This window comes from Fukomys damarensis, unplaced genomic scaffold (assembly GCF_012274545.1).
Source record: "Fukomys damarensis isolate Sample0158 unplaced genomic scaffold, DMR_v1.0_HiC HiC_scaffold_15, whole genome shotgun sequence".
Taxonomy (NCBI): Eukaryota; Metazoa; Chordata; class Mammalia; order Rodentia; family Bathyergidae; genus Fukomys; species Fukomys damarensis.
The window spans coordinates 48,604,789-48,620,849 of record NW_022900927.1 but is presented as its reverse complement, the minus strand read 5'-3'; the positions used below and the strand labels follow the sequence as shown (position 1 = coordinate 48,620,849).

General features: G+C 33.3%; 1 protein-coding gene across 1 annotated transcript in view; it reads left to right on the top strand.

Annotated features, from left to right (window-relative positions):
* The window catches only part of Mgat4c (MGAT4 family member C), a 302,515-nt gene that overhangs the window by 192,755 nt on the left and 93,699 nt on the right, over positions 1-16,061 (top strand). Inside the window, exon 2 of the mRNA XM_010610294.2 lies at positions 14,279-14,357. Within this exon, the coding sequence (XP_010608596.1) occupies positions 14,318-14,357 (40 nt within the window). The 5' untranslated portion in view covers positions 14,279-14,317. The remainder of the gene's footprint in view (positions 1-14,278; positions 14,358-16,061) is intronic.

Sequence of the window (16,061 nt, the reverse complement as noted above, 5' to 3'; positions counted from 1 at the left end):
ATACCCCTACCCCTTTGATTATATTTTCAGTTATAGACGTGATCTTGCTAAGTTACACAGGTGGGACTTCTGATAGTGATCCATCTGTTTTAGCCATGCAGAGTGCTAGGTTTACATGTGTGGGTGTGTGCCACTACACCCAGCCGTGCTCAAGCGTTTTTACTCTGCCATGTTCTTTCCGAGGTAAGAGTGGACTCACCTGATTAAATCATTCAGCACATTCCATCCAGTCTAATGCAGGGATTTATCCAGAAATACACAATCCAAAGCACTCTGCAACTGAGGAATTTCTGGAAGAAAATTTTCCTTCTTCAAATGACACAAAATAAAAGTATGAGGTTTAAAATTTCTGCAATCATTTTGTTAGCATGAGGGACACCAGTATGAGAGCAAACAGCACAATGGCCTTATACAATGTACTCCGTGATAATCTATATTACAAGTATAGAGAGCAGAGACATTATATTTTCCTGGTTTGGGGATTGATATATACAACAATAGAACCTAATAACTGAAGAAAATAGTGATGGAGCCAGAAGTACGCTCTCACTCTGATAGGAAAGTTTATTGTGGCCGTATGTCTTCTCCATATCTGTTACGGTATAGTACATAAAGGAACCCGTTATATTTGCTGTATCACCCTGACTTTATGTCATAAAGCCATAAGTCTCCCAAAACTTCATCCTTGTCCCTAAAGCAACCTCTTTTGGCTTTCTGAATGCCCTTCTTGCTGTCAGAACACAGCGGCCTCTTATTCTTAGTATTTTAAGTCACAGTCGTACTCAGCCCAACTTCACAGACTGCCTCTGCTTGACTGACCATTAACGTTCTTTCTGCAGATTTTGACTATTCTGTGAGCACTGCCTGGATAGGACTTATTTCTCAGCAATACTGTAGCTTCTCAGAATGGAAAATTAGAAAAAAATTCGCCCTACCTCACACATGTGCCATTATTTTTACTTGTAACAAGTTTCTTAAATACTCTTGAATGTGAAGCATACCTTTGACTAATTTATGGTAGTATTATGACTCTTCATTATGTTTTGGGTTTTTCTTTTTTGTTTTTTGTTTTTGGTGTATTCTGCACTCTTGAAACAGGACCTGACATTATTTACCAGTAAATAATTATTATTGATATTTTTACATTTCGTGTTAAATTTAAATGTGAATGGTAGACTTGTAAGATGTAAAAAATACAATGTTTTCTAAGAGGAATAGATGCTCATGGCACTGATGTAACAATGAAGTACATATAATTCAGAGTTTATAACTCTATGTTTGTACTTTGAAAAAAGTGCACTGCAAATTATTTTTGTAAAATCCTTAATTCAGTCTCAGTTCACTACGGAATAAAAACAACCTTACATGCAATTTATTTTAGCTTATTTTATTTTGGTTGGTTGGAGAAATGACTCAAAATGGAATTAAGGAGCCATAATGGAAGAATACTTTTCCCTGTCTCACTTCATAGTCAAATTAAATACATAAAACACAAAATGAATTTCTATTTTTTATTTACTAATTGAACCTATTTTAGCCAGCATGTTATATAACAGCCTATGTGAAAATTTTCAAAAAATCTTAACTTCATCAATGGTTTAAGAAGATAATAAAGAATATTGTTAAAATTGAGTGAAAACTAAACCAAGTATGCTATATATAGAATTTAAATGGGTTTTTAATGCAATGACATTTAAAACTTAAAGAATCTCAGCCAGCGATTTAGCTCCATGGAACCATGCTTGCTTCATGAGTGCGAGATCCTGAGTTCGATCTCTGATACAAAAAAAAAGAAAGAAAAAATAAAGAATCTCACATTTGAATTTTAGGAAAATTGGACAGTAAGAGACTCAAGCCCCTTGCTGGAAAAATAAACAACTGTCGAGCAAGATAAAGACAGACACTTTAATCATAGGCCTCATACAAATAATATATCTACATCTACATTGATATTTATATCCATATCTAACTATATAGTGTATGTGTGTGCATTTCAAATATGTGTGATATATATACATGCGTATACTATATATGTTATATATATATATATTTCACATATAACATTTAACATCGGTCAAAGATAACCTGCAATGCCAGTGTAAAAAATTCATTTGGCAACATCCAGGAAAGAAACAGCAGTCAACAATGATTGTAGATAATTATGTGTGGCGGTCCGGCCATCAAAACATGAATGTACCTGAGTTGGGGAATGAGGATTGAGAAAGGACAGCACACTCAATAGTGTGGAGACAAGAGGTCCCATTTATTACACAGAAACAGCTCCTTTTAAAGGCAAGCCAACAGGAAACATCAAGCAATATTAGGGAGGAGATCAAAGGTCAAATTTAACAAAGTCCTTGAGCCGGGTGTGGTGGTGCACGCCTGTAATCCCATAAAACTACTCTGGATTACAGTGAGCTCCAGGTCAACACCTGTAATCCCATAAACCCAGCCTGGATAATCCCATATGCCCAGCCTGGATTACACAGTGAGCTCCAGGTCAATCTCATCTGTATAGCTGAGACTCTCATCTCAGAAAAGCCAAATAGAGTCATAGATTGTGTCAATGCCTCAATGGTAGAAGAAGTTACTTTTCCAATGTCAAATGCCAGCGGGCTCCCACAATTATGAGATACAGTTTATTAAAATTTGGGCTTTATACATTATAAGAAATACAAAATCTGTAAAATTTTGTCAGAGAATAGGCACTTATTAAAAGTGTCATTGTAGCTTTTTTTTTTGTACTGGGGATCGAATCATTGCAACTTTTAAAAGTACCAATGACAGCATGATGGCAAACACTAAAATCTATGGGCAGCTTTTAAAATACTTTACAAAACATTGAAGGGAAAGCTGAGGAGTTGGAAGACGTGTTAGAAGAAACTGTCCAAAACAGTGAGGCAAAAAGATAGTACATGTAGACTGAAATGGGAAAACCACAATGAAAATGAGAAGGTAGAAAGCAAAATCAATTTATAAACAGAGCAAAAAGTAAGAGAGCAGAAAAAGAAATATTTGAATTTAAAATGGTTGAGAATTTTCCAGCATTAACAAATCCATAGATTCAAGAACACTAACACAGAGTAATCAAAAAGTACTACATAAATAGGATTGTGTAAATTACACTCCTGTATCAGATTAAATCCACAATTATTTTTACTCATTGTTGAATAAGAAGTGAGGAACTGTGTCCCAGGTAGACAGGTGGAAGACATTTTCTCATAAAACACTATGTCATAGCTGTATCAATCCATGGAACTTTAGGAGAGCCAGTGCAATATTTGGTAAGCATTAATTGCTTGACTGATCATAATTATTCTAATGAAAAGTATTAACTACTAAAACAGTCTTCAAAGCATTCAGATAACACGATTCCTTCAAAATTACAATTAAACTAGCAAGTGACAGCTTAAGTTCAACAATGAAAAAATTGGAGTGCTCTTATTAAAGTGCAGGAAAAAATAAATCATTCTCAAATGAGAATTGAGTATTTAGTGAATAATTGATTATATATACATAGGAAATTAATGCATTAAGGAATGAAGCCTTAACAACATCAAAATATGTACATCCCTGGATGGAAACAAAATAAATAGAATATTGCATCTTTTATTACAATTTGTTTGAAATCCACAAAATTAAAAAATCATCTACGTTGACACAAATTGTACCATTCTGATACCATTCAAGAATACTATAATTGGGGGCTGGGAATTTAGTTCCACGACCTTCCTTACAAGCACAAGGACCTGAGTTCGTTCCCCGGTTCCAAACAAAAAAAATAAACAACAAAAAAACAATACTATCATTTTATACACATTTCTATCCAGGCATAATACATTCACATACATTAAAAGAACTTTCAGATGTTTCCATTATTTCTGTTCATGTTTTGTTGATTTCAATTTTATGTATGTTACTGTGTCTCCTAGCAGATTAGTTCAAAGCGTAATAGAACCATTTCCATCAGACTAGATCAGCTTGTAGTGTTTATATTTCTGTAGCATAACGTTTAATTTCTTCATTTATATAATTAATTTAGATGAAATGTTTGCACAGTACAGCAGAGATGTTGTGGATTAATTACATATTTAATTGATAAGATGAATAGTGTCATATAAATTTTAAACACTCCAGCTATGACTTTTTGAATCGTTGTAATTTTACTAAGTACCTAAGGAAAATATAACGTTGTCACATGAAATGCTATATAAAGTAGAATGTAATAATTACACAATTTTTGATTTTACAACTTAGGATTTTGAAATTTAAAAATGTATAGAAAAATTCAATGCATTTCTGTAATATCTGTTTAAATTCTTATTTATTTCTAATATGCAAAAATAAATTTTTTGTCTAATGAAAACCATATGTTTAAAAATACACATTAAATTATTTATGTCATAACTTTACATACTTGAGTATAAATTATTATAATAACCACATTGCTTTGTAGGAAACATGTTATTGATTTTCTAACAATTGCAAGGAACCTCTATATTTCATAATTATACTAGCAGCTACAATTTGAAAATTGTTGCTGTTTTACAAATTCTTGTGCAATTGCAGTATTAGCCAACAAAAAATTAAAAAGGAATACATTTATGTTAGTGTCTTATATGAATTATTCATTTGTTTTAAACAAGATGTTTATAATATCAATAATAAAATTTTAAAATTTGTAATTGTAAATCCCTTGGAGGAAAGTCTATTTCAAAATTATGGACAGCTTTGTTAAACATGAATAATTGATTATATATATATATAAGAAGTTAAAATGTGATTTGCTTTGAGTAAATTTTTTTATTTTATTATATGCATATAGTCTATTGACTTTTAACTACTTTGTTTCTTTAGTTGTAACATATACTTAATTCTAACATTAAGGCCTTGTAAGTAAACATGTGTGGAAAATTGGCATTGTAAATGATAAGTAAAATAAAATCAACACTTGCTATGTATTTTTAAATTTTTTGAGCACTTTTAATCTTTAAGTACAGCTAAGTAAATATAACATCAATATAGAGGCACTGTACAAGTGGCATTGTTGTAGTTTTGTATCATTCTAATATTTTATTGAGAATAATTCTTAATGAAAATCAGAGTTTGTCAGTACTCTCAAAAGGTGGGATTTAACTGAAAATATTGTCTACAACATTTAATTAACTTTTTGCAATAATATATACCTTGAATTTTATAATTTTAGTTAATTTCTTCTAGAAGTGGATCTTATTCTCTGGTGCTTAGGTGATCTCTCCCACTGTTGTATAAGCATCACTAGTATAGAAATGAAAATATGAAGATTATTTTCATTTTATTAAAATGATCTTTAGCTTAATGTAATTTTTTAACAATTCAAAATTTTATTTATTATCACAAAGTAAAAAAGCCATAAAATTATTTTTTCATTATTAAAATTATCTCTTGATTTCTATTAATAATGATTTCTTATATCAAAATCACACATATTTGTAACCAATGTGTAATGCATGATGGGTCTAATTTCACAATAGAAGGGATTCACATATTGAAATCATACATTATTTTGACTAATAAATTAATATTTGAAACCTATACAAAATGTTATGGAAAATGTGGAAATATTCTTCCCAGAGTTATAGAACATGATTATATTTTTTTAGATCAACTACCGTTTTAGCAATTTTACCAATACAAAGACAATGTAGTTTACTTGGTCTAATTTCATTTTTATTATGCATAATAGCTCATAGTAATTTCTATTCTAAAGCATGTAAAAACATCATATAAACAATCATCTATTATAAAAACTTACCTGATTTAATGCTACAGAACCTAGGTTTATAAATCAAACATTTTTGACATCGTTATAAAAGGATTTAGTTTTGTAATTCAAAATTTGCAATGGTTTGATAAATACATCACCTTTGATGAAAAGAGACTCATGTAATTGACCCTTTTCTCTTGAATATGTTCCTGTTTCCATAGTTAATTTTTTTAATGAATATATTGCAAAAGCACTGTAAAGTCAAGGGCGGAAAATGGACTTAAGTCACAGAATGTTTTACTTTATCTGCATAATCACTGAATTACTACATAAGTAAGTAGTTTCTAATGGGTTCCATCAAAGATCCATATACTTTGTGACTATTACCTTATTTTTTTCCTAGGCTTTGTTGTCATCTATAATATGTTCATCTTATTCCTTGCATGACCCTGAACAGCAGGAAAAGCCAATTCTAACTTCTCCCAAAGTCATGTATACTCACTCTTTAGGGTACTTCTCCCCAAGTTTCTTAAAACATCTAGATCTTTTTGCTTGCCCTAGTGCACAGGTACACTAGGCAGAGGTGTTTTAAGCCTTTAGGAAATGATCAGAGCAATAATGATCTTTTATACTAGTGGTAATTTTGAATGCTTTTCCAATCAATGGAATCCAATTATCTGCAGTTGCATACATCTACAAACTAGGTGAGAAATTGCAATTTTCCATTTTAGTGACTGAAATCTGCCTTCTTATCACCAATCTGTGATTTTGCCAGTTATGCAAGTTAAAATCATTTCAAAGAACACTACAACTTTCTCACTACTGGGGACACCATGAAATGCCAGGACAAGCCAGTAGCCATCATCACAAAATCCTGTTTCAATGAGCTTTTTGACTATAATTCGGTCATAATACTCATTATGTCTGATGGAAGAGTAGCACTACATGATAAAGCCATTCTGAAATCTTGTGAGCCCCAGTGAGAGTAAAAAAAAATGGCAGCACCTTTTCTCTTTATCCTGGTTATGCTACCATGTGATACCCTGTGCTTTTGTGTGATACCATTAGACTCCTCAGCAACATCTTTCTAACTGTTTTGATGAATGGAGTTTCCCATACACATTTTAGGTAACTTAGTAAAGTGATATTTCTTCATTCATATAATAGTTTCATTATAACATGCCTATATTTTGCATTTCCTGACCATATCATTAAGATTTGTGAAGATAGTTTATGCAATTCATTTAATGTGCAAGTCCACCAACTCATATAACTTTCAAGTATACCACACTAAGTGGTATATGAGGGTCAGATCTATATGTAATTAAAGCATAAGAATAAAAAATTGTTTCAAAAATATTTCATTTTAATGGTGTACATATTGATGGGGTATGATATGACATTTCAATACAGATATTCTATGCTTTTTGACCAGATCAAAGTAACTGGCATATCTGTCATCTCAGACCTATCTCATTTCTTTGTGTTGGGATCACTCAAAATCCTCTATTAGCTATTTTGAAATATTTAATCATTGCCAATCAAAATTATCCTACTGTGCTATAGAACATTGAGACATATTCTTCCAATGCTACAGTACTCCTTTATCCATTAGCCTTTGTCTCTCAACCTTTCTCTCCCCATGACTTTTAACAGGCTTTGGTAATTAGTATTCTATTTTCTATACCAAGACCAACCTTTGAGCTTCCACATATAAGTGAGAAAATGTGTGTGTTAGTTACTTCTCTCATTACTGAGACAAAACGCCCAGCACTAAAAGTCAAAGGGGAAGGGGCTTCTTTGTCTTATAGTTCATAGAATTTTCAGCCATAATCAGCTGTCTCCAAAGATGGGATGACAAACAAGAATAACAGAGGAGAAACAACATGGCACACACAAGGTGGTAAAGGTAACAAGAGGTTTAACAGGATCTTTCTGTCTCTTTTATTTTTCTTATCCACACTACTGGGATTAGGGTGATGTCAAATTAATCACTCACATGTAGTGGTTTAGTAACCACATACCCTTAACACCCCCAGACTGACACGTTCCAGATTTAACAGCCTCTGAAAAAGGAAGTCCCACCACATCTGCATGAGGCTTGGGGGTGGGGGGTGAGTTTAAACACAAACCATAATAATGCATTTGTCTTTTTTATGGCTTAATTTGCTTCAAATGACAAAATTTTATTTTTTATAGTTTAGTACTTTTTCATTGCATATGCATACAATATTTTTTATCATGCATCACTTGATAAACACCTTGGGTGTATTTGTATCTTAGTTATTGTGAATACTGCTACAATAAACATGGAAGTGTAGATGCAGATATCATTTCCTTTACCTATGTACCCACTAGTAGGATTGCTGGATCACATGGTAGTATTATTTTTAATTTTGGGGAAACCTTAATATCATTTTCCTTGGTGGCAATACTAAATTATATTACTAACAGCCCTGTGCAAGGATTCCCTTTTCTCACATTCTAGTAAATGTTTGTCTTTATCTTTTTTATAATAGTCATTCCAGCAGGTATAAAGAGATACCAATTTGTGGTTCTAACTTGCATTTCCCTGCTGAATAGTAATGCTGAATATATATATTATATATAATATAATATGTATATATATAATATTTATATTGGCTATTTGTATATCATCTGATTGATCGGCCCATTGATAAATCTAGAGTGTTGAATTCTCTATTATTGTTTTATAGTACATTTTTTCTTTTAGATCTGATCATGTTTACTTTATATAACCTGGTGGTCCAGCATTTAGTGCATATGTATTTATAATTATTTTCTCTTAGTGAACTGATACCTTTATCATCATGTAGAAACCTTATCTCTTTTTATCATTTTTTTGACTTAAAGCCTCTTTCTATATGTGTTCATCTATTTCTTGCTGGTTTTGGATAATGTATCTTTTACTTATCATTCTTTCACTTTCCTGCTAAGTTTGTATTCACTGGTGTCATGAGTTTCTTTTAGGCAGTGTATTGCTGGGTGTAGTTTTTTTTTTTTTCTTTAATTTTCACCAATCTATGTTATTTAATTGGGGAGTTAAATCTACTATATTTTGCTTTTTGTTTGGATGATGTATCTTCTATCATCCATTCATTTTCCTCCTGTTCATATTCACTGGTGAAGTGAGTTTCTTATAGGCAGTATGTTGTTGGCTGTAGTTTTTTTTCTTTAATTGATTTACCCAGTCAATATACTTTAATTGGGAAATTGAATCTGTTACATTTATAATTAATTAGTAAATACATACTCTTGTCATTCTGTTCATTTCCTTTGGATCATTTTGAATATCTTTGCTCTGTTTCTCCTCACATGTCCACTTTTGTGGTTTAATACATTTTGGTACTGATAGTGTTTGATCCTCTTCTTTTGCTCTTTTATATATCTGCTTTACTGTAGAGTTTTATACCTTTTGATATTTTCATGATTGTAGTTATCTTTTCACTCTTAGTGAAGGACTCCATAAAATGTATTTTATATAAACATATTTTTATATATTCAATCTTATTTTCTTCCTCCTGCTCAAATGTCTCCAAGATATACTACCACATATGTTTCTTGGGTTTATTTCAAAAATGAATAGCAAGGTCATGTAATTTTTTTTAAAGTAAGAAAGGGATTTTTAGTTAAAGCTACAATTTTTTAAGATAATGTTTATTATTTTAGAGAAATGGAAGACAGCTCTGAGTGAAACTTTCCCCATGAGACACAGTGTTAGACAAGGTGATTGCAGTTTTTAAACATACAAGAGCTTTCTTCACTTCTGTATGAGGAAGAGAGTTGTTTCTAGTGTCACTGATTTAAATACAAGCAGAAATGTGTGATTCTCAGATGTGTTAGTGCCGAAAGTCAATCAGAGCTGTCAAGATCCCCCTCTATCTTTTTTTAAAAAAATAAATTTTCATAGAGAGGGCTATGTTAGAGGGCTATGTCAGAGGGCTTTGTTCATTTTTCTTCATACTTTCTGTAGCATTAATACAATTCTAATGAAATATTCCTCTTAGATATCATAGATCTTGTAGGAGATTTGAATCTCTTTAGATATTTTATTGAGCTGTTCTATTCCAAAGTGTTTTAGCTGCTTTACAGTTGCTGGAACAAATATAGCTCACACAACTTAAAGGAAGAAAGATTTATTTTGGCTCATGAATTTAGTCTAGGGCCACCTGGCTGGAAGGCAGAAGCAGGAGAGCAGAAGGACATGGTGGAAGGAAAGGTGCATATCCCATGACAGCTAGGAACTAGAAGGAAAAATAAGGGAGAACCTCATGAGGGAGACACACACTTCTGGATCTTCTTCCCAATGAGCTGTCTTTCCTGACTGAGCCCCCTCCCATAGCACTTGTAGCTATGAACTCCTTTGTTGGTGAATTAATGGTCCACTCACCTTCCAGAAGGTCCACTCTGGAAACATGAGACTTTTGGGGGACATCCTAGATGTGAACCATAATATTCCACATTGGCTCCCAAAAGACTCATATCTTTCTCTTTATACAAAGTGCACTTAGCCAATCTCTAAGTGTTGCTAAATTCTCAAAATTGTTGTCATTTCTGAGAAGTCCAACTTCAAAACATCCTCTGAGACTCAAAACAAACTTTAGCTGTGAGGCTCTGAAAAAAGCAAATACAGTTAAATAATTTCAATATCCAATGGCACAAGGTAAACAATCTCATTCTAAAAGAGACAAATAGAATGATAGAAAGGAATCATACAAATGCAAGGCTAAAATTCAGCAGGGAAAACATTAAATACCATCGTCCTATATCCAGCAGCCAAAGTAAGTTGGGCTGAAATGTGAACTCTAAAGCATTTGGATGGCCCCACTCGACAACATTTCCCATTGATGTTCTGTTGGGCTGAGTCCATTTGCTCCCTGTTGGCTTTCTTCAGCAGAAGATTTTTGTTTCTGGTATTTCTAACTTCCCAGAGTCTTCACTGTACATTTAGCTTCATGCTTATGGGCATGAATCTGTATCTTCCTTTGAAATCTTGGTGGAAGTCTCTCTTACACTGAAACTGTTACATTTTGTGTACCTGAAAAACTAACACAATGTGGATGATGCCAAGATCTGTTGCCATCTCGAAGAGTAACCAGGCCCCTTTATAACATGGCTACAATGGCATCTGAGTCCCTGGATGGCTGAGCACAATGAAATCAGTTGTAGGAAACCAATCCCCTATGATGCACTTCTTGAACAGTTATCCTAATAACTCTTCAAATGAAAGCTTTACAGTTTCACATGCTTGAACTAGGTAAGTGTGATTGATGATTCCTGGGATACTTCCATGCCATCTTATTGTCCCTTTTGCAAAGTACCTGGCTTCTTTTTAATTAAAATCTTTTTCAGCAATCATGCTCTCACTGCATCCAACTTTACAGGCACTACTTTTCTATTAAAATTTCAAATGTCACACATCTGTCTTACTCCTGTTTCTCACTATAAATCTAGCTAAAATCTGTTACCATTTCCCATGCTGCTGCTTGAACATTAAGCTGCACTGAAATTTCTTCTGTCAGATTAATTAATCTGCTCCCCTTAATCTTACTCTCCCATAAAATCTCAGGACATGGACAAAATGAAAACAAAATTTTCCAGTGTGTAGCACATATAGACTTTAGTCCAACTGCCAGGGAATTCTTTGTTGACAGTGTTAACCGCCTAAGCCTGAGTTTGACCATTCATATTTCTATCCCAATTCTTGTCTTCTGAACTATGAGAAACTCAAAATTCTCCACTCCCTTTCCTTAGAGCATTGTAAAACTTTTCTGTCACTCATCCTCAAATCTTTTTGAACTCTTACAAAACTATTCCAAAAGCATTTGAACCACCTAATCAGGTATAACCACAAAAATCACCCCTATTCCTGGTACATTATCTTTCTTAGCCATTTTCCAGTTGCTTGAACAAATACACTGAACACATTAAATTCAAAGGAGAAATTTAGTTTAGCTCATTTTTTCAGGGCATGGTCAGCTGGTTCCAAGACAGAAACAGCATTCCTGGGTGGGAGTATGGGTGTACTGCAATGGAAGAGGTGATCATCACATAATAGCCAGAAAGGAGAGAGAGAGACAGAGAGAGAGATGAGAGAGAGAGAGAGAGAGAGAGAGAGAGAGAGAGAGAGAGAAACAGAGAGAGAGAGGACCTGGAGAAAGAGATATACCTTTCCAAGTCACACCCCTAGTTACACACCTGAGCTATGCATTCATCAATAATGCACTCATCAAAAGATCAATCCACTGATTAGTGTGCTGTGATAAAATCACCTTCCAAAAGCTGCACATCTGACCACATAGAAATGTTGGTTAAAATTCTATACATATGCCATACACATGCATATCTCAAACTGGATGTTAAACATTGATTTTGTTTTCTATTTCTGTCTTTCAATCAACTCAGAAGAGCTAACCAAACCCAAAGTCATTATAATCATTATCGTCTCTATATCATCTATGTCAGGACTACTACATATGTCAGAGTGTAATCCCCCAACACAATGAAGACAATCTGTCCTTACACCTTTCTTAGTAATTGGCATGCCATTGTTGGAGGAGTTAATACTACCTTATAAGTCTTTAGCTATTTTTTCCCCTGTCTCTGGCTAACTAATGAGTAATCCAGTTTCAGAAACTCTTTCTAAAATTTTGCCTTTTACAGCCATATGCAGTACAATGTCTCAATCTGTTTCATATTTCTCTAGTTATCACTTTTGGAAAGCAAATACTTGCTAGGTATAAACATAAGAATTAAGCTAAAGAAATACGAGAGCATAACTAGGAAAAGTTAAAAGGAGAAAAAGCCATTGCAAAGATACATTTTTGTATTGCTTATAAACTAGATAACATAATCTTTGTTTAATCTTTGTTCTACAAGACCTTCTGATGAGTCACATAGAATGAAAGGTCAAAAGACAGTAAGAAAATTGTACTTGTCTTTCCAATTTTATGTCTTGGAAAGAAAATATTTAAAAGATTTTTGAGATAAGATGTCCTATGTTCCTGCTATACTCCATAAACTTTGTGATGCTCAGTTTCCTAAATTTTCCCCCAGCAGTCTCATATAGCCTTGAATTGCACACACTAAGGAAATGGTAATATTTCACTCTGGGCCTGCAGTAACTCAACTAAGTTCATTTATTAATTGAGTAAGATGAAAGATAGAGAGTGCTTTTAAAATTAAAGATAAGATATTTTATAGCACCTAAATTAGAGTCATCATTAATAATTTGCTATTAGTATTATCACAACAGAAAAATTCATCCCCTTCACTGATGGAAAATACAAATTCATTTACTAATGGTTTAATTGAAACTTTTTTGATTATGATAAACATTTAAAATATTCCTCAAAGTATTGTTATCAAAATTTTGTGATAGTCAAATCATCACATATGTTTACATCCATAGGCCTTACTGCAAATGTTATCTCTAAAATGATTTCATTTAATCATTCAACCTTAACATTGTACAGGGGTTAATCTAATCCATCATCTTTCACACACACTGATGAACACTTATTTTCATAGGAGGCAACTCAGTATAGGCTTAAACAATTCCAAGTGAAGAAATTCTCCTAAGTTCTAACTCGACTTTTTTATATAACTTCTACATTAATCCTTCATAAATTTTAGGGAGTAGTCCAGAATGACTCCTGTCTTCTAGTTTGAGCCTGTTAAAACTGACTTCTCATAATTCCTCCCAAAGTGAACCAAAACAAAATGAAACTCTAGTCTGTCTAACCACTTCTCCAGTTTACAGTTGCTTAGTTCCAGCTAGATACTTTCAACCAGGTCAACTGAGGCAAGCAGCCTCTGACTGGTATTTAACTGTTTTGGGTTCAGTTTCTTCTTTAAATTCTCACTCACAATCCTTAAGGCCTCCAAAACGTCAAGCAAAACTGCATAATTTATGGCTTCCCTAGTATATTCTTCTTTTTCCTTTTCAAACTATTGCTTCTTCTTTCTGTTTTAAAATTATTATACTGTGATATTGCTTCCATCTTATCTAAAGAATTCCTATCGTTAAATGTAACTTTCAGGATAAAAAAAAAAAACAAAAAAAAACAAAACGTTTTTTTCTAAAATTACTCTTAGGCCAGAGGACAAGTTGTTCTGGGTTACTTGTGACCAGTAACTAATTTAGGCAGGAAGGCATGCAGTGTGCAACAGCCTGTGGGGATCTGCTTGTTCGTCTGTATTACTCATGTCACTCCCTAACAATAGAAAACCATTAAAGGCTAATAAAACTATTATGAGTATATAACATGTGCTTCTGGATCTAAATTAATAGTTTACAGTTAGCTTATTTTGCTTAGTAATAATTGAAATTTAGGTTAAGGATGTGGTTAGCAGCTAAAGCAAACGTTCATTTACCTCTCGTGTAGCAATTGACATTGATGTCACGGAAGCCAGGACAGCACGATATAATGCTAAGATTAGTACAAGGGTCTCCTGATTTTCTTGTTCCTGCTTTCATCCTTCTCCTGTATATTTCTCTCTTATTCCTAGACAAATGATAAAACGTTGTGTAGAGCACATCTCTGCTCCATGAGAATCTCATCGGTTCCCTGTTTACTTCCAAACACTGGTGAGTTTCAAGCCCCTTCATCATACTCCCTACACCTGCCTTTCTCCTTATTTCTCAGCAAAGAACATTACCCAATATAAGCTTCCTTTCAAAAGGTTGTTATTGGGCCAGGGATTTTAGCTCAGTGGTTCTACCGCCTGCCTCATAAGGGCAAAGACCCGAGTTTGATCCCTGGTAGCAAAAGACTGTTATTTCTACTGTCTTCATTCCTTTTGTTTGTTTGTTTTTGTTTGTTTGTTTTTTGGGGACAGGGTCTCACTATGTAGTTGAGACTGACCTGGAATTCACTATGCAGACCAGGCTGGTCTCGAACTCACAGCTATCCTCCTGCCTCAGCCTCTGGAGTGCTGGGATTACAGGCCTGTGCCACCACACCAGGCTTCATTCCTTTTTTACACTTTATTCCTTTTTTACATTTTGAGAGATCCTTCTAGCTCATACTTCAACTCAGTTACTACAATCTGCAATTGTCCTTCTAATCTTGAGGATTTCGTTGAAACTACTTGCTTTTTTCATACAGCAAATCTTTAGTTGATATTTATTTCACTTTGTTCCATTTGCAACAACTACTATTAAATAGTTATAGGAACTACTTTTTTTTTTGTATTGTTCCCAATGGATAGCAAAGTAAGAGGGCTTTATAGAAGGACACTTGATAAATAACTTCTGGCTGGTTATTGATAATCAAACACCGCAAAAGTGAATAGGGAAAGGATATTCCTTATGAAGTTTACTCTCATTGCTGGTCTTTGCTAGGACATTCATGGCACTTTCCAACTGTTTTCAAAGAGAATAATGAGCTGGACAAGGACATTAAGTACATCTATAGTATTAAATGTAAGTCTAAAAAATATTACAAGTGAAGAAAGATCACATAGTACCACTTAGGGAATATAGAAATGTCATCTACCCTTTCAAGGTGATAGAGATTTTAGCTTCGGAGAACTAACTGTTGCCATAAACCTGAAGCTCACTTAATAACTATTATCCCTTATTATAAGATTTTCCATGAATGAGTAATGTGTTGATGATATGCACTTAAATATTAATTTTCCATTGCATTTACATAATATTTGTTCACCTATTTGAGAGTGTAGATTGTACTTACATACATATGTATAATTGCACAATATATACATGTGCATATGTATTTGGTATTTTATGTCAATAACATCTTCAGGTAGTTATATTTCCAATGTAATTACTTTGCTAAATGACTGGCGATACAGGCAGCCCCTGGTGTTTCTCTTTACCATTTAGGAGAGATTACAGAAAGACAGAAGAAAGCTTTTGCATTCCATTTATGGTTGTATTTTATTTTATTGAACTTAGTTAATATAACGCACTTCTTTGACTTTAGGATTTTAAAGTAAGTACAGTCCCCTTGGAAGTGTTTAGACTTAAGCGTGGGTGAAATACATGTAGCTACTCTAGCTACGCTTTCAAAAAGCACTTTTAGTAAGCATTTGAAACCGAAGCTTGGATTATATACTTTCTTTAACAGGCGCTTATAACTACCACTAGTCTTAAGGTGAAATAAACACACACAAATACACACACACATACACACACAGAGAAAAGTAATCTCTAATTCTTTGGTTTAAAATAAATTTAAAATGCCTATCTCAAAATATTTAAGTAGAAAACTTATGTGTTTTTCATTTCTCAAGAAAACTAGAGGAAATCTGACTTTATATAATTTTA